The sequence below is a fragment of the Excalfactoria chinensis genome, chromosome 1, assembly GCF_039878825.1.
Source record: "Excalfactoria chinensis isolate bCotChi1 chromosome 1, bCotChi1.hap2, whole genome shotgun sequence".
Classification (NCBI taxonomy): domain Eukaryota; kingdom Metazoa; phylum Chordata; class Aves; order Galliformes; family Phasianidae; genus Excalfactoria; species Excalfactoria chinensis.
The window spans coordinates 83,350,703-83,376,828 of NC_092825.1; the positions used below are offsets into that span (position 1 = coordinate 83,350,703).

At 38.1% G+C, this 26,126-nt stretch overlaps 1 protein-coding gene across 1 annotated transcript in view; it reads right to left on the reverse strand.

The window, feature by feature from the left end:
- The window catches only part of GUCA1C (guanylate cyclase activator 1C), a 33,138-nt gene that overhangs the window by 6,247 nt on the left and 765 nt on the right, over nt 1-26,126 (reverse strand). The window contains exon 2 of the mRNA XM_072354148.1: nt 498-647. Within this exon, the coding sequence (XP_072210249.1) occupies nt 498-647 (150 nt within the window). The remainder of the gene's footprint in view (nt 1-497; nt 648-26,126) is intronic.

Consider the following 26,126-nt stretch of genomic DNA (forward strand, 5'->3'; position numbering starts at 1 on the left):
TTTAATGACGAAATTATTTTTTTCCAATTTAATTAAAAAAAAAAAAGAGTAATGACATTTGCAGTAAACAAATCTAAAAGCCTTTCAAAAAGAATTAAAACATTGGAATGTTTTGATGACACCTATATTGTTTCCAGCTTCAAGTTCAGTTGTAGAAGCCATTTTTCCACAATAAACTGGCACAAACCCTTGTAACCATCTGTTTTGTTCGTTATGCTTCTTCAGTTCTACCCTGCATTATGATGCAGTTTATCAGAACAACGTTTCTACTGTTTCTACAGTTTTTCACTTCCACTAAAGCAGCATATAGCTGCAGAACTCTGGTTTACAGTAAAAAACTACTGTTTACTTCAGTAAGCAAGAAGCTAGTAACCAGAGTGTCATTAGCTAGAACAATTTTGGCTTTACAACCAGTAAAATACAACACATGTGGAACCACTGTTTCAGAGACAACATACTATGCCAGATGCAATTGCTGTAGGTCATAATTTGCTTACCGCGAATATGCTCAATAGTTCTTTTTTGTCGATGCATCCGTTTCCATCAGCATCATATAGCTTAAAATACCATTTCAATTTTTGGTCAATTTTTCCTCGTATAACCAAATTTATTGCTGCTATGAACTCCAAGAAGTCTATAAATCCATCCTAGGAGAGACAAACAAACAAACAAACAAACCTGTTTAACAACGTTGCCTTTTTGCTCATTCTGGCAGTTTCACAGAAACTGGTTATCAAATTCACTATAATACAAGCTGATATATAAAGCACCTTAGCATAGAAATTTCCCCTGGCATTTAGAAAGGATGAGCTCAACTGGAAGTACTGTAAGAAGGAATGTTAGCACAGGCAGTGTTGTTCTCCCTGGAAAGCTGTGGGGGAAGCAATTTTGTTCACAGCAATTGTTTCTGACATTGAGGAGAAGAAAAAACAGGTTTGTGATAAGACTTCCACATAAGAAAAAGGGGAATCTAGGATATCCAACTTCATACTGTTGAAATGTCTGCTGTGGAGCTGCTTATATTCACATTGGTGCTGCAGAAATGTGGATGTTTTACAGTGCAACAGAGCTGCTCCAGATGTTAGTAATCTGAGAGATCATGAAATAAATATTGCATACGGTAAATAATAACTCAGCATGAGTGATAGATACCATAGTTTATTCATATAAGCATCAGTTCTCTCTGACCAATAAATTTCACATGGGATATAAAGCTTTCAAGTCATAAACTAGCTTTGGAATAGTGAAGATTGGGGGTAATTATAGGGAAGAAGCATTTCAGAGGGATTTAATTCCATATGTCTTGCTTCCTTCTGTGATGTTACTGAAGGAAACCTGTCAAGGACAGGACTCCATGGTCAAGTGGTCTAAGTTACCGTGACAATTCCTCTGTTTCTGTAAAAATCTGGTGAGGGTGGAAGAAACAGTTGTTGAATTTGGAGACTACTAGCTCCAACTGTTTCCCATGTGCATATAAAAAGAATTAGCAGCTGGTAAATTTAATCTTGTGATCTTTACATTGGTCAGAATCCAACCACTTGGAAAACCTTGGAAAGACTGTCATCAGCTTTAGATGGCTTGTGGCTGAGAAGATTGGATGAATATCCAGTGGGTTTAACATGTTACTTATTTTTATTGCCTTACATCAACACACATCTTGCCTTCTGAGGTTTTGCAATCAGCAGGCATTAGTCTGTCCTCCAGACTGTACTAAAGTAAAAGAAAAGAAGACTTGTAAAGGTATGTTGTAACCCATTGCCATACATGTAGTGCTTGTTTTGATTTCTCTTCAAGGTGGTTTGGCACCGTAGTACCTAAGATTCAAATACACCAGATTCAATATATATGTAGACAGATATTGGACATGCATAACTTTTGCAGGCTAAGCCTCTCTGTGCAGGTTCTGCCATCATTGCTGGACTTACTTTAATTTTAATTACAGCAAATTCACTGAAGGCAAAGGTATTTCTCAACCACAGTTTGGGTTGAAATGAAATTCATCAATAACTGCACGTAGTTTTCAAGCAAGGCCCAATGTTAAAAGGAGATAAAACAAACAAACAAACAAATACACACAGAGAAACAAAAACAAAGAAAAATAGACGCTATGTAACACAAACTTTGCGCTTCTTAACTGTAACACCAATTTGGATTTCAATTTTGGGAATACTATTTCAAGAAATACTCCACCAGATATTTTACTGAGGGCTCCTTTTACTTACTGATTATATTTCCAACCTTGGATTTCATAATCTACTGAGAATGTGATTAGGTGTATTTTGCATTGCTGTTCCTTTATAGAATGTCACAATATTTAGTTAAACCACAGATTAATTTTAGGCTTGCTAGATATTCATGCCCAGGTTCATTTTCTTCTTCTTTTTTTCTGTGTATTTCAATTCCGTCGGTCTGACCAGCAACAGAATACCAGAAGCTTGGGAAATGTAACAATAAGGTTAATATGGTGGGCATAACCTCTTGCCTAGTGGGTCATTTGTCCTGTTCGAAGCAGGAAGGGATGAAAGACAAAGGTTAAAAAACCAACCAAACAACAACAACAAAAAAACAAGCCCAACAAATAAACAAACCAAAATAGTTCTGAAATACATCTGAAACAACGTGCTTTTTAGAGAAGCCCCAGTCACATGGAGTTGTGGACATAAAAAGACTGTGAACAGCATGGTAACCTCAAACACACCAGGAACAGAGATACTAAGAAGCCCAACGTTTATCTGCACAGTATGGAACCAGAAGCACTCTATAAAGGCACTGATAAGAAATGTGCTGTTTCTCTTTTGTCCACAAAAAAACACACGTTGTATGTAGAAAATACTTGCATGATGTGAAAGCTGTAGAGATCCTGTTAGACATCCAGAGTTTTCTCAGATAAAAAGAAATATTGTGCTTTTTATAGTAGTATACAGGAGCCTCAGAATAGTGCATTAAATAATGGAAAAATCATAACAGTAACCTATGAAGATCATCCTGTAGCTCTATGAGTACAATAAATAGTACAATAAATGTATTATGATGTTATTAAAAGAATACTGCAGTGCTGATTTACCCATCTGCTGCTCTGTAACGATTCACAATACACATGAGGTATGTCCTCACATATCTCTGGGCTCTGTACAGCCTCATGCTGTGCAGCACACACGCTAATGTATCTGTTGCTTATTAGGAAGTCACTCAATCTCAAGAGAAGGGCTATCATAAAATAATAAACAGTAGTAAAAAGTTTAAAATAACAGAATAAGCAGAGCTGTTTATCTAGTGGAAGAAGATAGAAATTCTTTACTTCTTGTGTTTTATCCATGTCAGTTTCCTGCCCCCCCCCCCACCTGCTTTCTTGTTCTGATGGATAGAGAACTCTTGTACTCTCAGAAAGGCATCCTTAAAACATAGTCAGCTTTGTTCCACCCCTTTGTCTATAAGAACAACTTCCTAGGAGATTGCAACCAATAATTCCTTAAACGACTGGAAGTTTGCTCTTTGCCAGGCCCATGTTCCTCAAGATCACAGACTCAACAAGGGTTGAGTTGTGGCTGCCCAAGTTGCCTCCAATCTTAATATCTTTAACAATCTTATCTGCATTAGTGAGCAAGTCCAGCAACAGTTCAGCTCTGGTCAGGCCGTCCAATACTTGAACTAGAAAGTTGTCATCAATGAACTCCCGGAGTGTCCTGAATTGTTTACAGCTTGCCATCTTGTCTTTCCAGTGGATATATAGGTGGATGAAATCCCTCATCAGGATGAGAGTCTGTGAGCACAAACTTTCTTGTAGCTGATGCAGAAAGGCCTCATCAACAGGTTCATCTTGATCAGGTGGCCTGTAGTAGAGTCCAAACACCAGATGTCCTTTAATGGTCTAATCCCTAATTTTAACCTGCATACTGCCTACCTGCTCCTGATTGTTTCTTAGTGGGAGCTCCTCACATTCTATCCACTCTTAAGCATAAAGGGCAACTTCCCCACCTCTCCAACCTTGCCTGTCCCTTTTAAAAGCTTATAGCTCTGAATAATGGTGTACCAGTTATGTGAATAATCCCACCATGTTTCAGTGATTATACACAGCAGAATTTATCCCTTTCATTTTAGAGCACCCATGACACGTAGGCATCAGACTTATTTCAGAACAAGCTTTCATGCAGGCAAAAATGACAGTCTGAGTGCCTTGATTCTGCTAGCAGAAGTTTCTGGCACTGCCCAATTCCTGATCAACCAAAAGCTGTTCAGAGATGTTAGAATTGGAGAAAGATAAAAACCAACCAAGTAACAGCTTGAGAGTGTAAACCTCAGTTCCTCAGTACCGGAGAGGTTACAGGAGATGTGAGCTGGAGCTCAGGAAGTTTGGAGACAAATATTTAGGTGAAGAACTTACAACTAAATTGGCTTTAAGCAGAAGTTAGTAGTTTGCTTTAGGCTAGGTCAGGCTAATCATAGTGATATAGCCCACATACTGAAAGGAATGATGGTAAGGTCTACATGTTTGAGAATAGCTATTTTGAAATCCTAGCTAGAAACTAGCAAATGACAGGTGACATCTTCCTTTCTGCCAAAAACATTAAGATTTACCTACAGCTAGACAAGGGCAAAATGATGTATAAAAATGGAGTTCTTCATTAGTTATGGGATCTCCTGAGAACAGAGTCATTTAATACTAGCTTTTTATGAGATGTTTTTTCTTCAGAATATCAGCTTATGTACAATTGAGGCTGCTGACTTTTATTCAGTCAGGACAGCCTGCAAGGGAAAAGCAAAAAAAAGAATGGCAGCCTTATGCAACAAGAATTAGTACTCAAGCCCTGGAAGCCTGAAAGGCCATTATGCTTTGATTCCAAGAATAGCGTTGCTAATCTTCACGTGTCCTTAAAAAAACTCTCACAGTTTCATATTATTTGAATGTAGATTAAAAATAATTGACTGTGAATACACAGCCAATGCAAAACAGTGCAGTCACTCAAGGGTGGACTAGAACTGCCAGACCTGGGCATTTTGGCTGTGTAGCTCTTGAACGTGGGTTGCTGGTAGTGTTGATGCATCTCTACTGAGATAGCTGCTGGGTTAGTCAGCCATTTCCTGTGGCAAGCCATAGTTATGCATATGGAAAAGAATGGTTTCTATTCCTGTAAAACCCTACTACTTGTGAACTCCTTGTCTTACTTAAGAGTACTGAGGACTCACATAATAATAGTAACATACAAAATAAATGGTGTAGTTTTCAGTTTTGCCCTTAAACTGTACAGAACTCAACCAGGCAGCAGGAGAATAGCTCAACAGACTGCATCTGGATTAGTAAGTGTGCAAATATAGACTGTGCAGGTATTTCAAGCCAAGAGCTTAGAATGTTAAGCCACCTATCCTCCCCACCCCATCTCTTAGACTATTACTTAAGCCTGATAATGCAGCGAGAAGAACTTATGTATATATTGGCACAGGTCAAAGAGCAGATTACAACAGCTCAGAATAATTTCTGTGAAATTTATAGCTAAACCCATGTGCTCCTCCATTTCATGGTACTGATTTCTCCATTCTCAGAAAACTAAAAGTGGATTCATTTTGCTCTATTTCATCTTTTCCAATTTCAACAAGTCCCTGAGTTCTGATGTTGGAGTCTGGGGCTTGGAGAGGATGCCAGATCTCTGTCCAGCTGTGGCTAGAATCACCAGTTTGCTAAGTAAACAAATCTGACACGTCACATTGAAGGGGGGAAACTCTTGACATACTGCTAGGCTGCTAGGTAAGGATGAAGGAAGAAGCAGGAAATAAGGAGTGGCAAATCACTCTGTGGTTTTTTGATAGGTGCATACTCTCTGTTACATAAAGAGGCCGTGCTGTGTTGACCAAACTAAGAACTCAAAAGTTCTGTCTTGTCCAGATGAAGAAGACCTTCTTTGCTTGGTGGCTTAGAAAATACTGGGCTTTCAGGTTTGCTGGCAAAACTTTTGAAAATCCAAAATTTTAAGATGAACAACAATTATTTATTTTTTATATCTCCCCTTCTCCCTTTTTCTCCCCAGTCTCTTGCCACCACTTACTACTTTCTTTCAAGGTTATTGGACAAGGAGGGAGACAGGGATATCACCAAAGCATGGGGCTGAGGCTTACAGCATGACAGAACAGTGTACAGGAGGGCTGTGCAGAAGAAAATCTTGTGCTTAGATGATGTAGCTCTCTGCCATCATCTCTTGGATGATTCAACTTTCTCCAACCCTAATGTTGAGCCTTTGTTGAGGATCATCTTCCCTGATATATGACAAAGCAGCAGGCAAGACAGAATAAACTAAAAGACACAACCATAACCACAAAGCTTTCTATTTTTCATCACATTTCTTGCTGACAGTTCAAGCAAACTTTTCTTTTTTGACAAACCCTAGTGAGACAAACCTATAGAAAAAGAACTTTGAGGACATAGATGCCTTCTAGGGGCAAGGACTCTCTTTTTTAGTGGCAAAGATGCCACTAAAAAAACATTGTTTCTGCATCAGATCTTAGGAATTAAAGTCTCAAAGGTTGTATGCAAGAAGGCTCCCAGAATTTAAACATATTTCCTATTATTCTCTAAACTACTCTGTATTATCACATCAAGGACCTTAAGGAAGGAAAAATTTTAATACTCTTCTTTCTTTACCTCATAGGCTTTTTTATTTCTATAAAAAATGAGACATTATATATCATGTTTTGTCACAAGAAAGCTGTACATTTAGTGTCACTAATTGAGTCTGTAACCAGGTTGATTAAAACAGATGATCTGATTTCTGTTGTACTTTTTCTGTAATTCTTATTCCCAAAGCTCTGCTTAGTGACATTGTTTTCACCATCGAATACATTAATCGCAACTGCACATAGTTTTGGGCTTAAGCAATGCTTACGTGAGAAAGGGGAAAAAGAACAGAATGTAAACTAGAAGTAGCCTTCATTTCTTCTATTCATCAATAAAAAGGCAATAAATAGAAATAAATGATGGCTGCCCTTTTGAAAAATACTTACAATTTCTTTAAAAAAACCCACTATACAGATTAATGAAATCTTTCTGATTAAAATTACCGTTCTCTTTATCTATATAATAATCTAACAGTGTTTAAAAATAAGTATGATTAACTGTGCAAAGTTAATCTTCATTGCCTGTTCATATAATGTGACAGAATTATGGTGTTAGCTGGTAATGGTAGTAATATGCTCAGTAATGATCGCAGAGTGCATTCTAATTTGTTTATAGTTAAATTAAAATTTCAGAGAAGCCCTACGTACATTGTTACAGAAGTGTAATTGCTTCAGTTTTGTGCATAATGTTGGTCACTGAGTAGCTGCAGAGAAGACAGCTTTAAAGCTTTCCTTATAATTTCCTTTTGTAAAGGACCTACAGGCTGGACTGACTTAACCCCTGAATCTCAGGTGCTCTAATAGGAATAGGACACAGACCTCACTTCATGATTTCACTTAAAGAATCAGCTTTTCCATGGTTGATGGTGCAGTGCTATTGCTGGGGAATTACTCTGAACTAAAGCTTTTAGACCAGAACTCATACCAACAAAGCTTCATTTAAGAATTCAAAGATATTGTTATTAGGCAAAGGATGGTTTTACTAATAGTGATACAACAGTCTTTTAGCTGGTAATGTCATGCTATTACAGCATTAGCTAGTACTATTACAACAGTAACTCCTGTGAGAAACCACTAGAAAATAAAATCAGGATTGTGAAATTGCACCAACGATTGTCTGAAAGTACTTAGAAAGTAAAAGAATAACACAGTTTTTTTTTTGGAATCAATATAAAACCGGATTTCAAGAAAAATTCTGCAGGTAGTTAAGAAGCAAAACAAAGACATTCTTTACAACAGACTAAATGAGTAGTGTTTAATGGTACCAGATTAAATAGTTACAGAACATTGTTTCTATTCTATGAATTTTTTAATAAGGGTAGAGTACCTTTAAATGGCACTTAAGCATAGTGACAAAAATAATACAACTGCACTACTTTGAACACAGCAAACTATAATTTAATCTCATACTTATTTACAGTAATCAGACTAGTTACTTTATGTTTGAAATAAATAAATTGTGCAACATTACTTCAGATTAAGGTATAGCAGACTGTCTGGCTTTATTGGTTTTGTTGCTTTCATTGCATTGTGTCCAAAACTAATGTGAAAAGGATTTCTACATGTACATGTCAACTCCAAAAGCCAAAATATTTCAAGAAGAAAGAGCTGCAGACTTGTTACTTCTGACAGAAAGGCTATTTCTGTCTAAGATACATCTCTGTTCTTATTATAATCTAGCCCTTTGTTTAGAAGCTAATGAACTGATTGACACACGGGTTTTATTGCTGACTCTACGATGTGACAGCTATGATTGCCATGAAAAGTGTTTTTTTAAATATTTCCTGTTGTGTGGACTTAATTAGAGGCAACTGGGAGAATGAAAAAGGGTTCACAATCAGAGAAAGCAATAACGATATTACACTGGGCAAAGTGGTAGCACTATCCATGTGTGCAAGGGCAACACAAGTATCATAAGTAGAGAAAACAAATAGCATGAAATGTAGTGTGTCTTGCCAAGCACAATACCAGCCTATATGGCTCTTGACCCCTTACTGTATTATGCAATGCATTTGTTGCTGCAGCAGCCTTACATCCTTGGTTAGAGTAAACAAGGAAAAATGTACTTGCCCAGTTTTTTCAGCCTGAAGAGATCTCTAAAATTATGCACATGCAGCTGAACTTATATTTGCACAAATATTTGAAGACTTAGAATACAAAAACAATGACAAAACCCCCATAAACAAACAAGCAAACAGTAAAACAACCAAACAAAAAGGAAAGATGTTCAGAAAAGTCTGAGAAAATATTTCTATGCTTATCATCCTCTGATGACTATTAAATATGACATCTAATGTGAATCAACTTTGGTAATATCTCCTGAGATGAGGATGCCACAGTATAGGCAAATCTCTGGTTACCATAGGGACACTTACATGAAGGCAGCCCTGGAAATGATGCTCAACTGGAAAACAAAGTTTCAAGTGAAGGAGAGTTGGCAAAAATACCAAGTAATTCTAATCGAATTCATAGGAGATGGAAACAGTTCATGTTTAGGTCTCAGGTAGTGTTTGAAGTATTGCTCACCAGCAATTCTTTAAGAGTTTTTCACGCTTTCACAGGAACATGGAAGGCAGCTGTTGTGTAGTGACATGTAACCTTTGCATAGTTGGGTCATAAAAAGAAAATAACATTTGCATATCACAGAAAATCTTTTTCTGTCTCTTATAGTTCTTAAGAAGTGGAGGAATAAAATGACCCAAAGTCAATTAGCTACATTAATCACCAAAACATATATGAAAAATATTAAATATCTATTTGTAGTTTTATCTGAGAGCGGCAACCTGTTCTTTCACAAGAGAATTTCATATTCTAATTACGTACATTTCCTTCTGCTACGACATCTGAGAATAGATACTTGCCTAATCCAATTCATGCCAATGTAATCAGAGAAGATAACATCTATTTATAGTTAAACCACAAAATCAGGTAATGAAAAGTCTACCTGAAAATCACTGAAAATCAAAACAATAAAGGCACAGAAGTTCAGTAGGGAAGGAGTTAGGATGACAAAACGGGAAATAGCAATCTGCCTCCCAACACTTGTCAGTACTGTGCAAAGTAGGAGGGGTGAAAAGACACTCTTGTTCTTTCGGGGGAAAAAAGGGTTTTATATTTAGTTTTCTTTGCTACATAGATCATTTGACACATAACTAAATTCTACTGAAGTAACACACTTTTGCATTTCTTATTATCCGTTCTACATCAAATAATCTGCTTTAACTTTCTTCTTTAGAATGTAAAATTGATTCCTTTTATTTTTTTTTCTAGGTTCTGATCTGCATAATGATGTCAGATGAGGTCTAGTTTATCACAGGACTACTTTAAATCTTAAATGAAAAAGCACAAACTAGATTGATATCAACGCTTAGCTGAAGATTTTGTAAACTCTTTAATGTGGACTATATGTCTGCACAATAAATTTAGGAAAAATGCAACTACAACTCTCAGTTGAGAACTACCCAACACTTCAAGAAATGATAACAAAAAATCCTCGAACTTGCATACTTTTTCACTGCTGCTACAAATCAAAACCTTATTAATCTTTACTTTTCACACTGCATTGTGGCAGCAAGACTGCTAGGATTCAGAGAGTGGTTGGACAATGTTCTCAGCTCCTGTATGGAGCCAGGATCTGGACCTGATGATCCTTATGGGTCTATTTCCACCCAGGATATTTAATGATTCTATATTTATTTATTTATCTATTTCTGCAAAGCAACAAGACCATTTGTGCCAAAATAAGCAATAAGAGAACTAACACAGCAGCATCCCATCTCCCGTATATTGTTTCACGTAATAAATGGCTATATAAATGTTGTCCTTCACAGGTCACAAGAACCCTATCGATCAATCAGTTCTTACAATATTTGATCATTAAATTTATTAGTTGCAAACCTTTCTGCAAGTTATTAGAAGTGGATGACAGTACTCTGGGTTTTTATTTAAAGTGAGAAGGCTTTTCAGCATAAGTGTTATGTGGTATCAGTGATGACTACAGATTCTACTCCATAATTCTGCTTAAGAGAAAATAACGCTTCCACTGAAATATCATTATAGCAGACAATTCTTTTCTAGGCATATTTTCTTCCTTAACACTGGTGTAACATCATTTTGAATTATACAACAATCTCTGAAATCTGTTATATATTCTCACAGAAAACCAAGTATACATCAGTACATTTGGCAACTACTTAAGTACTTTAAATAAGCATAACAGTTTCCTCTCTAAAATTCATCACTAGGCTACATAAACCAGGGCTGCATGGCAGTTATGCCTGAACTGAGATGCAGAGAGAATAAAATAAGCATTCTAGCTTACTTTTATTTGCTATTTGTCTTTGATTGGTGATTTTTCAATTTTTATCACAAATAGCTTAAGAATGAAGACTGAGATCATTTTTTCCCTTAAATGGCATAATTAAATGTCATTTAAAAATGAACTTTTTTTTTTGCACTTGCATTTTAAAGAAAACATTATTTTTGAAGACTTCCATTGGTAAGCTGTGACAAAAGACCATTTATTATACTGCCAATGCTGTGATAGAAACAATACTTACAAGTATTAACACATGAGTCATGAAAAAAACAACTACAGTGCTACCACAATATTTTTTTCCTTGTTTACTGGCAACATCTGGTTTAAATGAAAATCCTGAAAAGGAGAAAGATGTCTGTAACAGACCAAAACTAGAAGGACCAAGGCTAGCAAGGAGGTGAAACGCAATGCAGAAATGCAAACAATTTTTTTCCACACAAAACTCACTGGCTTCCTATGAGACTAATATTCCACACTCTGCTTGCTAGAAGGTTTAAACTGGGCATACAGGAAATGGATGAAAAAGCCTATGGATGTTTTAAGAGCATTTGACCATCATAGTCACAATGGGCTACCCCTAAGCACGGATGACCCCAACTTATCTCAAGAAGCATTATGCTGCTATAATTGGAATTGTAGATTAACCTCAGGCCAAACACATTAACACAGCTTTCTGAGGGGATTCCTATTTGTAAGAAAACAGGAGCCTATGTGAGAAATAAATATCTTATTCTGACAGTGTAGGACTTGATTAAATTACTTAAGTTTTCCAAAATGAGTTTCTTTAAAGCAGTCCACAGATTATATGCTTTTATGTCATAGCTTCAGCAATAGAAGTCATGACTGTTTTAAATCGTAAAAGCTCCACTTGCAAACCACGATACTGTCTGGCCACAAAAAGTTAGACAAGGGAAAAAAGCAGGTAATGTATCTATAAATGTCGGGTAGGCAACATATGAGAGAAAGTTCAAGTTTGCTAGCTGTCTAGCTAAACTCTGCTATATAACAGGAAAGAAAAGGGAAAACATTCATATCAAGAAATTTTATATACTCCAGTGCTTACTGTGATAACAACCCCTTTATTAGAAAGCAACAACCAGACAAGAGAGAAAAGCACAGAAAATCAAATATTGACCTTCAAACTTGAGATATTTCTGTAGTTCTGAGCAAAACTGAATGTGGGCAAAAACCCAAATGACCAAATTATTTCTGAATCCACGTGTATTGTACATGCAACCACTCACATGCATTAACTTTGGTGGTTTGCAAATGAAAAATTATCATCTGTTTAATATTATGCAGTGCCTAAATGTTCTACATAGTTTTGTAGAGAGATAATGATCCCTTATACTCCCAGTAAGCTTTCCATTGATCACTCACTCTTCACATATCTGTACTTAACTAAAAGCACTTTTCAGGATGAAAGCTTATTTTTTCCACCAGAATCCCTCATGGAGACAAAAAAGCCATATAAAAGGAAAAGGACAAAAACTGAACATGTGGAATGAGGAGATCCTCCTATTTTACTTTATTGATAACAGCATTTCTTTCTCCTGCTCTGAGAAGCTGCTTTATTTTCAGCCTCACCACATAAAAAACATCATAGACACATACTTGAAAAGTTTTTGATTGATATTTGCTGTGTCTAAAACTACACCTTAAGAATAGTGGTTATCAGTCTTGAAAAAAACAGAGCACTGTTAACAACATTAGAAAAAGAAAAAAATATTCAGGCCGTAACAGAAAGGCAAATCACGATACTACACAGGGATAAAAATACAACAAATCTGATGGCGTGGGCTCAGGTTATAAGTCTTACATCTCTGACCCCTGACATTACAGAACAGAGACACAGAGAAAAAAAAAAAGTAGTAGAAAATACTCTCTTGATAGACAGTGACAGGTAAAGTACTGTCCCTTTATGTCTTAAACACATTTATTAAGTGCCAGTGTGCAGCTGCTCATTAATTAATATGGGAAAAATTACTGTCTGGCAACCTTACTGCTTCAGATAGGAGTGATGAGTGTCTGTAGAGCAGGGTGACAAAACTCTAAAACACCATACAGAGAAGTGGTAACATTAGTGGGGTGTTGCCATTTTGTTTGTGTCTGGCCACTGCCCTGGTAACTAAATGTGAGCAAATTCTCTCTCCAAAACTCACTCTCCACACTTCTACATCAATCCAGAATCTTAAGGTCTCAAAAATTTACAGAGCACGTGCTGGTAGATACATTGCAGCATTGCAGTGAGAACCTACCAGCATGAAGGCAGACCTAGAAAATACCCCACACTTGTCTGTCCATCTGTTAAGATATCTTTTACCTTCTTCCTTCACAACTACATAGTCTAAGGTCACCTACACCTAATGAAACGTGCTACACACAAATACTAGATGGACGGAGTTTTGACATTGCCTGTTCCCTAACAGGCAGCTACATTAGGGAGTGCAAAACTGCAAACACAAGCACTTGCTGCAGTAGCTAGGAGGGTAAATTGGAATTATAGCCAAGAGAATTTACTTTACCTCTTCATTCAGTCTATCTAGTCTTGTAAACACACAGTGTGTATTATCTCCTTATCTTAATTACATTTTCCTCTCTGCCATACACTCAATACAGTACTTTGGGCAAATTTGTTTTTCTGTGATGCACTTCACTGGTGAAGTGGAGATCATATTTTCCCCCTTGTCTAATATTGTTGTGAAAAAGGAGTTCATTAACTTTGTATTTGATCGTATAAATATTTTTATATACTCACATACAAGCATCAGATAAGCAGAGGATAGAAGTATCACCAGTGGACTGCAAATTACATCTCATTTTTAGAATACCTTCTTGACATTTTTAAAGCATCCCTAGAAAAGTACTAGCAAGAGTTCTACCCAAAGCCCTCAAAGGACTGTCCCACCTCTTGGCCTCTGGTGCTCCACACCAGCAACCCTGTCCACGACAGCAATTTTTTGAACAAAGGACAAAGAAAAGCCTGAAGGCTACAACTCACAAGCAATACTGCATGATTAAAGAAGAAAAGATGTTTTACCTGGTTCAGATCGAAGATATCAAACACTCGTTTAATGTATAGATCTCCCTGTGGATCCAGCCCTTGCAGACCAAGGAGTTTCTTGAATTCGTGCAGGCTAAGTTGCCCAGATGGGCATTCTCTCATAAATTTGCTGTAATAATGGTGCATATCTGGGATAGAGCCATCACCTGGTAAAGATTCGTTGGCACCCATATTACTATGCAGATGTCTCCTATTCACAAGTATCTCTCCCAGGTTCAGAGTCTTGCACATGACCAGAACTCAAGCAAGTACTGCATTTAAAGGGCCGCAGTAAACCTCTTACGGCTAAGCTTCTCTTTTTATTTAGTGACTCTTTGAACCCATGTGAGATTACCTTTAATGCCTGGTCCTAACAAAGATAGGATTTCATAATGTGGTTAAGGTAGATGTTTAGATGCCCAGGCTCAAATAATGGTTCATGAAAATCTAAACTCCCACTAATTACAAACACACATATTAGAAAAGCTGGGAGATTCTCAAAGCGGTTGACTATGAAAAATTAGCAAGACATAAAAATCTAATCCTGGATTGGCTGTAAGAAATAGGTATACTTCATGCCATAAATAAGGATGAAAAAGTTGAGACTCCAAGTGGGCAGCTCACTGTTACATCTCCGCTATAGGAGGATTAAGCTTTTCTAAACACAACCTATTGGACTCCTCCTCAAAGCACTTCTTATCATGGATATGCTAGTTATCTCTTGCACCTGTGCACAATTGCACCATATTTGCTCCATCAAAGCATGTTCCCCAAATAAAATACAACTTTCTGGTCATCAGTATAGTGACAGATCTTGAGCAAAAGAGGAATATTTTTCACAAATTTCTTCAACAAGAATCAGCTCAATACAAGGTCCCTTGATGTAGGTCTGTGCTGTAGTTCTCATTTCTGTTCTACAGCTTTCAGGAACCGAATTATTTCTTCCTCTGTAAGATCAGGGAAGGGGCTGGGTATCAATAATACTTCTCTGCTGATTAGCTTCTATACAGGGAGATGAGCAGCTCAGGGGCATTACTAGAGCTATAAATACTAGTGTAAAACTATAGAATGTTAGAGACATAGGAACAAGGCACTCCCACTCATCCTTTTCATTTGCAATCACATGGTGAAGTTAAAGAGCACGGTCCTGTGAGGTGCTGAGTGCCTCATGAAAAACAGCAACCCCCTTCCAACCGACAGAGGCCAGAAAGCAATCAATGTTTTATGGGACTGGGCCTATTTTTAAGGAGACTCCATATGATTTTAGTGGGTTTTGCTAGAACACTCTCCACAGGAACATGGTGAAGTTCAATATCATATACTATAGTGCGGCATATGCGTAAGAAAGCTGCACACTCCTTGAAAGTACCCATGAACTTATGAAGATTGAGCAGGAAAAAAAACATCGTCATGACTTCATCCAAAGTTGGTTCAGTAGGCAGTGTGTATACACCAAATTAGGTGTTGGTAGTGCAGTCCTTTCACCAGAGAATATCTCTGATTCCTAGAGCTTTTTTGTGATGCCACTGACAGAGGGAGGATGAGGTCACATCCAAGGAAGCATGTCCTGGGTCTCCTGAGTCTGTGGGACCAGTGAGTGCAGGGAAGGCCCCCAGGCTGAATGAACAGATCTAATGGAGAACAAGAGGCTTTAGACCATTTGTTGGAGCTGAGGGAGTCTCTGAGCTGAGACAAAAAAGGAGAGGGACATAATACCATCCCATCCATGCCACAAAAAAGCTCTTCTCTGCAGAAAGAAGAGCATCCTAGCTTACATCCTAGCTTATATCCACTGCCTGTCTGCAGGTGAGTGTAAGCTGGGGCAATGGTGGGGAAGAAAAAGGAAGCAGGGACAAGAGAAGTGAAGGGAAATAAGCAGACAAACCTTTTGGTTATGCACAGTAACAAAAATCTCATTTTTTTTTTCTTTCTCAGTCATCATAACGTTCACTTAAAGCAGCAGACAACCACTGTGTCAAACTCCACAGAAAGACAGAACATCAGGGATCTCATTTAGGCTAACTTCACAAGATGGGATTAGTTAGGGATTGTCCTTTCCCTTATATCTCTTCTCTCATTCAGTGGCAACTTCCTTGAATCTCTCCACATCAACTCCTGCAAAACCTGGATCCCACTTAAGCAAACAGAATTTGGGAGCCGCCCACAGCAGTTGATTCCTCTCCATTCCCTCCCCTAATTCTCACCTTTCCACACCAAAACCCAAACACTTCCTCTGCTACTTTCTTTCAAATAGAAAGTCTAAGGAAAGCACGTGCACAGTGTTTGAGGCACATGAGAAAGACTTTTGCTCTGACTTAAAGATGGGGCCTCAGAAGTCAGACTTTTGTCAGATTTTGCACTTTCTCATAAAAAGGAAATGTTACTTTAAAATCATTCCAAGTTTACTTTAATACTTGCTTTCAGGATGACCTGCTTTCATTTAATAACAATAACTAAAATATTTGTAAAAGACAGCAAAAATGCCTGAAGAAAAAGAGATCTGATATATAGTTCGCTCTCACGGTATCCTTCACCTGTAGTGAGGGTCTGGAGCAGTATATAATAGCTAATATTACACCTGACAAAAAAAAAGAATTGAGTTTTATGGAGCACAAAAAGGCTAAAATTTATAGCCTACTGCATAGTTTGACAGCAGTTAATAAACTCACTGACAAAGCGTGTGCTGAGATAGATAGTAAAAATTCTACAGAAATTGCCTATTCCTGAAGCCAATGGCAATGGAACATTTCTACTTTTATAAACAAAAAAAGAAGAAAAAAAGGAAGAAAAATGTCATAACAATGTGGAATTGAACTGAAGAAACGAATACAGCAAAGCCATCTCAAAAGCACTGAATGGGTATAGAGACCACCGTGTGTGTGTACATAGATAGATATATATAAGAAGTCCAGTGAAGCAATGTCAAATGAGTAATCTGTGTCAAAATGAACTGATGCTAAATGACAAAAATAAAATTTCAATGTCTATTAAAACCTACACTGGAGATGGCAAGAAGATTTCTGGAACTTGTACAATGTTTTGGGAATTCAGAAAGAAGTACATACCGGTAACAGGGAGACCATGGATTTGATCTGAAAATTACAGTCCTGTAATAAAGATTACTGGTTCCAGAACAGCCTGCTGCAAAACTGAAAGAACATGAGGCACACAGAAAGTGCACTGTATCACAGAATCACAGAATGGCCTGGGTTGAAAAGGACCATAATGATCATGTAGTTTCAACCCCCCCCACCATATGTAGAGCTGCCAACCACCAGACCAGGCTGCCCGGAGCCACCTCCAGCCTGACCTTGAATGCCTCCAGGGATGGGGCATTCAGGACCTCCCTGGGCAACCTGTTGCAGTGCGTCAGCACCCTCTGAGTGAAAAACTTCCTCCTAATCTCTAACCTAAACCTCCCCTGTCTCAGTTTAAAACCATTCCCCCTTGTCCTATCACTATCCACTGTCATAAACAGGTGTTCCCTCTCCTGTTTAAATGCTCCCTTCAAGTACTGGAAGACTGCCGTGAGGCCTCTCTGGATAAGAAAAATGGCAGAAAAATAATAAGGAAGACATTCTTTTTCACTTGGGTATTATGAAAGTGGTGGTGACTCAATCGTAAGGAGCAGATACTAAGTCCCTGTGTTGTGGAACAAGGTGGCACATCTTTAGACTGTAATATATTCAACTGAATGCTATCTATATGAAGTGTAAGACAAAAAATGAGAGCTGCTGGTGCTTGAAGAAGCAAATGCCAAGCACTAAATGCCCTTGAACAAAAATCAGATTGCTGTCTAAAAGTTGTGGCACCTTCGCCTATTCACCTTTTTTCTTCTAGATTTTTGAATCCATTCAGGCTCTGAAGGGCCCCAGTGCTTTTCCTTCCTCAACAGTTCCTACCTGTCATTTGTTCTGAAAAGTGCAGTTTCTGTCTCCTACATGATTTGCCTTCGCTGCTGGACTTTGCCCCTTTTCTTCTTGCATTCCTTTCCTCCTTGTGCTTCGCTGCTATCAGATGATGTTGTACTATGGCTGAGTGCCTACAGACACCTGCAGCTGCCGTTTACCATCACAAGTCATCTGTCACTGCTTGTTTCAGTTGCAAAGGGGAGCTACCTACAAAGCACTACAGAAAGCCACACTGCAAAAATTCTCATAACCCAGTCTAGCTGTCTGAATTAGGAGCGTATTTCCCTTTCTCCATCCTGTCACTTTCCTCCATCACTGCCAGCTCTGCACATGCATATAGCTACTCATCTCTTGCTGACCTCCTTCATAAACAAGAAAGCTTTTCTGCTGGTGAAGCAAGTTTCTAGCAGGACATAACCTTCAATCTCTCTTCCAGGGAGAAGAGGATTCACTAAATTCCTGCTAACTCTGACATCAGGAGCAGGAAAATAAGGGTTTTCATTGTTTCCTATGGCATACCATGGTGTATGCATCAAAGCATGTTGAGATAGGTGTAGTCGCTTGATTATTGTTTCATCAAAAAATCCAATTAAGCAGTGGTACAACTCTGTCAGTTACCAAAATTAATTCTATGACTTCTATTACATGCCTACACACAATGAATTCCTTGGGATTGCCTGTAAATTTAAAACAGAAACAGAAGGCAGTGGCCATTTAAAAGTACAACTACAGAAGCCTCTTATGTTTCATTCCTTTGTGTTCTACTATTACAATAACTACTGTTATTCCTGACAAGGAGATTATAAGAATAGCACAATGATACACGTGCTGCTGATGAGATAAGCATTTGTGCTTACTCTGTGTGTAGTCTAGCCCGGGCTTCTTTTCTGTCATTAAATTAAGCACTTAGAGATACAACTCTGCTGATCTGGTTAGCTACACACTACAACACACCAAGGTCTATAAATAGTCAGCATCATGATAGAACGTCTTATACTTAGAGCAGAGCCATTTGTAGTACAGTTGTTTTCATTTGAAAGATAAGGGGTTATATCAGGCTGCTGGCCAGTCACTAGTAGGTTCCCAAGGGCTCCATTTTTCAGGCCAGTTGTCTTAAAAGTTTTCATCAGTAACTTGGACACGGGATTTTGTGTGGTCCTGTGTGGGGCTAGGAGTTGGACTCAACTATTCTTGTGGGCACCTTCCACCTTGGGATATTCTGTGATTCTGTTCTGACACTACATGTAGACTTCCCATTTGGACTTAACACAATAAGGCGCCCCTTATGAAGCTGTTTATTTTCATCAAAGTTTCTAGATGCCTACAGAGGCATCCTAAGGCAGATCTGCATACAGGTTCGGGAACAGTTTCTTTTTTTGAGTGTACTGCTTATTCAGTGATTTTCCTGAACTGGCAAGAGCTTGGGCTGTGCTTTTTTTGCAAGGGCATCTGGGAACTGCTAGTAGGACTGGCAACCTCTGTCTGAGGACAGAAAAGCAGCGTCATGACTTTTAAATTATTACTTTCAAGTGATCTTAGTGGAACTGAAAGAAAGGAAACCATCCTCTCAGCCAGTGAAAATCTAAGAGGTCAATGAATTGTCCTGATTCCAAATGGCAGAAACAAAAAAATCCCACAAATCCCTCAACAGTCATATGCTGACAATCTGAGGAAAACCAATCAAACACTTGATTTTGAAAAAGTAAATAGATACTCAGTTTTCAATTGCCTGTAACTGCCATTAGTTTATGAAAAAAACAAACCCAAACAATTTCAACTTAATAAATTATTCTTTCAAGAGTTCAAAAAATCTTTATATTAAGTGTTATATTTCTGAATTGACTCCAACCCCAATTATATTTTGATGCCACAGGCTGTTTTCATAAAGGATTTTGGCTTAGACAAATTGATTTTTTCCGGTTAATAATGTTACATGAAGCTCTTTAAACAACTCTAAATCCTTGCTGCTTCTTTTTTATCTGCCTACGCAGCACAACTATTTGGAAGAACTTCATCTATTAAAGCATCCTTAATTTTTTTCCCCCACCAGCAATAAATAAATAAATAAATAAATAAATAAATCCACTGAGTTAAGCATTTTAGAAGAGGGAAAATATAGCCAATAGAGAGAGACGTCAGTAAACATTTAATTAAAAGAAGAGGTCTTCTCTAATTAGGTACCGTTGCTTTAATTAGAGATGTTCTCCTTGGTGTCTTAAGCCTTACCCAAGCCTAGCAGACACTGAGCAGCTTGCATCTCCTAGTGGCCTCAGTTAGCAATGCAGTAGTTTGTTGTGACCACTAAAAAGCAGTTGCAAATTGGTGATGAGCACTTCCCGTCCAAGCTCTCTCCTAAGCCTGCGGGAAAAGTGGGCTCTATAGCGTGACACCCCAACATGCCATTCCTGGTCTCTTCTTTTACCTCTTACTGCAGCTCAGGAAACTACTACATTTATTCCCACATGTTTGGGTTTGTTGTCCTTTTTCTCCCAGCATCAGCTCTGTTTCTGATGGAGAATGAGTCTGTCACTAAGATTTTAACTATCTTTTACATACTCCTTCTCTGCAACCTGCATTTCTGTTTCACAAGGGTTTGAATTAATGTACCAAGAAGAGATTAGACATTATTTATTCTTTCCACTCTTTGAACAGTTATTTCTCTCTCTTTATATGTGTACCTTGTTTTTGTTCCTTTGATATACATATTAAATATATATATATATATATATATATATATGTTTAACTATTTCTTATTTCCCTTCCTGGAAGACTGGTACCAACTTATTCTTGTCTAATCCTACTTTTTATTCTACTTTATTTCACCACACATCTTGAATTTATTCAAATTTATCTTCCTCCCTTGCTCAGACTTGCATGTTCCTTCTTTTTTTGTTTGTTTGTTTGTTTTTTCCCCAGAGGGTGATCAGGGAAATAAATCTGCTATACTGTTGCTCCACAAACTTTCCAAATGAGAATAAGAACAAATAATAACAGGTAGTAAGATAGAGGAAAAAAAAAATAGATTCATTGTAATGATCCAAATATGCAGCTCAGTAAACGTGAATAGATTTCACTTTGGAAACAGTGGGGAAAATATATTTTTAAAAGAAGGATGACAACAGAAATTTTCACGGAACATTTCAACAGCGAAAGGAAGGAAGTTGATAATTTCCAGACTCTCGGCCAAACCGACCTGCAAGGAATCAAATGTTATTTGGTAGATTTTTGAAGAGCTCTTCTCTTAAATAACCTCCGTGACATTAGAAATAATCCAACAAATCAAGTTTTCTCAATTAAAGCAGTGCTTCAGAGCTACTGGAAATTAATGAGAAAAAACAAACAAACAAACAAAGAAAAAGAACCTGGTTATCTGTCCCTTTGTATTTGATATCACTATGCCAAAGTCTTCTACTGTGCAGGCTAACATATACATTTTGTGATGAAAATAGTCCAAGAAAGTTTCTTACCTGGTTCACGTAAAAAATGTGAAACACTTGCTCAAGATATCTGTCTGAAGGTTTGTATCACAGAAGACACATGTTGTCTTAAATTCATGGAGAGTAAGTTATTCAGAAGGGCAATGGTTCCAAAAGCTCTTGAACCACAGACTGTTTTCTGCTGCAAAATCATCAGCTGATTCTTTGGTATCTATAACACCGTCCACTCTTCCTCTCCATCCGCACTCTGCTGTTAATACTTGCACAGTGGTCCCGTGTGCCCTGGCTTGCTTCCAGCTAGAACTGAACCACAATCTAGGAGCTGTAAAACTACCATAAACCTCTCAAAGATCCCTGCAGATTTAGATTAGGTAAAAATAGAAACTCGATAGGATCATCCTCTGTGATCCGTCTGAGCCAGACAGGTTTGTCAATAAGCATATACTTCTCTCTGGCCAGAGCTACCTTGGCACCTTAGTGAGTTCCCCGGGCTCAACCTGCATCTGCAGGGGCAGTCTCGAAGACAGAAGATGAGATTTTTGCTTGTGTTATGTACAAGCTTGCTTCAAGTTTCCAGGCTTGATAATCTTGAAAAACTTTCAACGCTTTGCACAAAAAATGCTCTACGATGACTTTGAATAGTTCACAAACAGCTAAATGATGCTGCTGTATTCTCTGTTTGAGTGGCTTTACTTTCAAGCCCTTTGGAAAACAAGGAGAAAAACAAATCCTGCAAAATACTAATAATATATGTTGGGACTCTAGTGTATGCTAGAACATGTTCATCCACCTGAAAGACCATACAGAACATACTGGAAGACAGCACTGGCAGTAGAAACAAATGTTCTGAAAATCTCTTACAGGAGACATCAGGTTATTTAAATAAGAAAACTTGTGAAATTCACATATGGGAATGAACGTACATAAATCAGCACTAGTGAAATTTAGGAGGGGAACATTTTAATTGAAAGCAGACTTGTCATGACTCTCCAATTAAAGTATATGCTTTGAATTTGACTTAGATCCTATCTAAGCCAGGAATGAGTTAAATACTTCTCACATAATCTTGAGGTAAAAAGAACTAGGAATATGCCCTTATATATATATAATCTTGAAACAGCAGAAATAATGGAATTGTAATCATGTTGCTCATAATCCATTTAACACTCATGTTCTGTTCACACAATCTCAGATAACGCAGTGATATAAATTAAGAGTATTTAAAGCACGTATCATAGAAACTGTAAGTTGATAAAACTAACTCCAGCAATTTAAGGCTCAGAGAGAAGTTTGCAGTACACAGATGACCATTATTTGCTTGGAATCTCAGTTCCTAAATGCCAAACACATACTGCAAGATATTAGATTCCAAGTTTGTTTCCACATTAGATAAGGTCAGAGATCTGGCAAGCGACTTTTGCCATTGTGGCAACAGAATAATCTTGTCCTCTAGCAGCAGAAAAAGAACATGCAGATTTTAGAATAAACAAACAAATCATCCCTGCAGTTTGCAACTTTGAAGTATAATTACATTGCAGTGGGCAAGATGGCCTGAACAATAACTTTTGGCATTTCTGAATGCTATGACACATGAAAACTTTGATTTATATGAAATTTCTATAACAAAGTGACAAAATATGTGCCTCTTTATTCTACTAGGAAGTAAACAATTTCTGCTGATCAAATCAGGTAGGTTGATTTTCCACTGAAACGGAGGGCAGAGAGACTTGGTTCTCCTAATGTGCAAAGAGCTGAGTCATTTTGTAATAAGATCTTTTGGCACAACATGGAAAGGAGTTTTAAGCTGGATTTTTGCATTAGGACCAGAGTCCAGAAGACAAATGCATGTCATGCTCCTGTTAGAGAAGTGTCAGTGTGGTCAGAATGATCAAAACCAGTATGAAGATACAATTTCTGACAAAGCTCATTGCAAATCATAAAAATCCACTATGAATTATTCTCATGTGGCTGGTATGCCAACAGGTCACACTGTTTTATATAAATTGGCTGAAGTTGGTAGAATGACTTCACAGGAAACATTCGTTAAAACAGATATCACATCAAACCAAACACATCCAGTGTGAATTCCAAAGGAGGATCTTATGAAATGCCAGCACGTGGACTGAAAGGTCCTGGTCTTCATGGAATCACCTAAGCTGGAAGGGCCCCACCAAGATAACCCTGTTCAACTCCTGGCTCCACACATCACCATCCAAAATCCAAACCCTGAGAGCAGTATCCAAATGTTCCTTGAACTCCGGCACCTGGGGCTGTGCCCACTGCCATGGGCATCCTGTTCCATGCCCACCGCCCTCTGGTGCAGACCCTGTTCCAAACCTCCACCTACCCCTCCCCTGGCACAGCTCCATGCTGTTTCCTACAGCCCTGTTGCTGTCACACAGAGCAGAGCTCAGCACTGCTCCTCTGCTCCCTGTGAGGGTCTGTAGCCACCATGAGGCCTCCCCCCATCTCCTCTGCTCTGGGCTGAATACACTGTGGGACAGCTCAGCCCCTCTTCACATATCTCATCCTCCAGACCCTTCTCCACTTTTGCAGCCCTCCTTTGGACACTCTATCAAAGTTTTATGTTTTTCTCACATTGTGGCACCGAAAGCTGCACTCTGTGCTGGAAGCAAGACAGTACAGCACAGAAGAGAGCAGGACAACCCTTTACTCTGCCCAGCTGGCAGTGCTGGGCCTGATGCACCCCAGGGTACAGGGGGATTTTATTTGTTGAAGGGTTTCTATTGAGATGCTCACAGAATTTTACCTAAGAGAAAAATAAGACTAACCTACAGCTCATCTAGATGCCATGTGCTGGATCTGAATCTTTTGAAGCCATACTGTTTTAAAACACCGGAGTTCAGTTAATGCATTTCCTTGAGCTAGTACATTACATAAATGGATTGCTTAAGGAGAAAAACTTGACAGCCTTTTATCCGGGAGTAGATGTCACATTTTTAGTAATATTCCTCGCTGCAAAAAGATACAGATGGCACAATCTCAGGTATATGGCTATTCTAAATGTGTGCTGACAACCCTTCCTTCTAAGAAGCCTCTCCTTGGCTTTCTGCTGCAGCAGCTCAATTAAGAAAATACACAATAAAATCTATGCTTCAGATTACAGTAGCTAATGGCAGACTGTTAAAACATCTTGCAGAACTGGAAATGAAGATCAGATCTTTAGCTGGAGCTCATTATTAAATAATGAAGTTAAGAGCTTAGCATATGCAGCTTTATGGTAGATTTTATGAAGCTCTAAAGGCCAAATTGTTGCTTAATTTCATCAAAATGGGGGGAAGACTTCCAAATAGATAAAATATTGAAACATCTTTTTTTTTCTGTCTAACATGGAACATTAATTAAACAAGCTCTTCTGGGAACAGCAAAACAAAAGCCTACATTTATGTAGACTGTGTCTACTCCCTGCTATATCTCCTCACCCTGGTACAACAGCTCCACTCCACATTTTCACCAGGCAAAAGAAAATAACTGCCTGATTAAGAAGCTATGGGTTGACAAGAACAGGGGATCAGAGACTGCTAGATGGGACCACGTAACAATAATACTTTGGTGTGTGTATAACGTGGCAAGTTTAAGGAACTTAACATTCATCAGTTAACCTGAGCAAGCTACTCCTTGGGTGCTAAGAGACTTGAATGGGAAAGGAAGTTCTGTGGTCCATAATTTTAGAAAACAACCAATCAATTAAAAGACATCCCTATTTTTAAAAAGCTGTTCCCCTTTATAGATTGGAGTCTGTCCTTTCTTATAACCCCCTTATGGATGCCAAAAGGCTGCTACTAGGACTCCCCAAAGCCTTCTCTTCTCCAGACTGAACAGCCCCAGTTCTCTCAGCCCATTATCAAAGGGGAGGTGTTCTATCTGTTGGATCATTTTTCTGGCCTTCCTCTGTAAATGGCTTATCCTTATACTGAGTAGCTACGTGCTTTGGCAAAATAATTTTTTTCTTATGGAAATAACCTAGACATGGAAAGTTATTCTCCATAACTTGTTGGATATTAATATTTGAAGTATGTAAAAAACAACAATCATCCTATCACTACATTCTCAATACTATGAATATTATGAATAAGTGAAGAAAACTGTTACCATTTCAAACATAGTTAGTATTATAAGGGCTACAAATATTAGAGAAAACTGAATGGGATGAGGTGGTAAAGAGCAACTGTACCTTGAAGTTTTGTGACCCAACTTACTTGCTGCCTGCACTGTTATCACCATTTACTAAGTAGAATGGGTATTTTCAAAGATAAGGACCAACATCAACTGTAGCGACAAGTTCTCATGGACATATCTGTCGGAGCAAAACTATCCCAAAAGGTACTTTTCCTCTTCTTACCATCTCTCACTCAGTTATTCCATACCAAGAGCCCAGTTTCCTGATGCCTCTAGTTGGTCTTGCACTGGTATGCTATCTATCTTCTTCACAGAAACCTGATTTGAAGAAGTGTTTATTTCACATTCTGATTTTCTGGAAAGTAACTGAAGGTCAGGGATCAATTTTCTGATAAAATAAAATGCTTTTATTTATTTATGTAGTAATCAGCTTTTACACTGTAATGGGCCCATACTTTCTTTCAGCTGAAAGCTGACTTTGATTGTTGTTTTACTATTGCTAATTCAGCCTAAATGTAACTTAAGTCAAGGACAGACACTTTTGTAGAGGTTATAAGTCTCTACTTCTTCTGTAGTATTTAATAAAGTGATACTGTCTCAAAAAGGAATAACAAGGCACAATCTTCTGGATGGGTCTCATGGCTAGAAGGAATCTGATGTACTCTGAGTTGGAA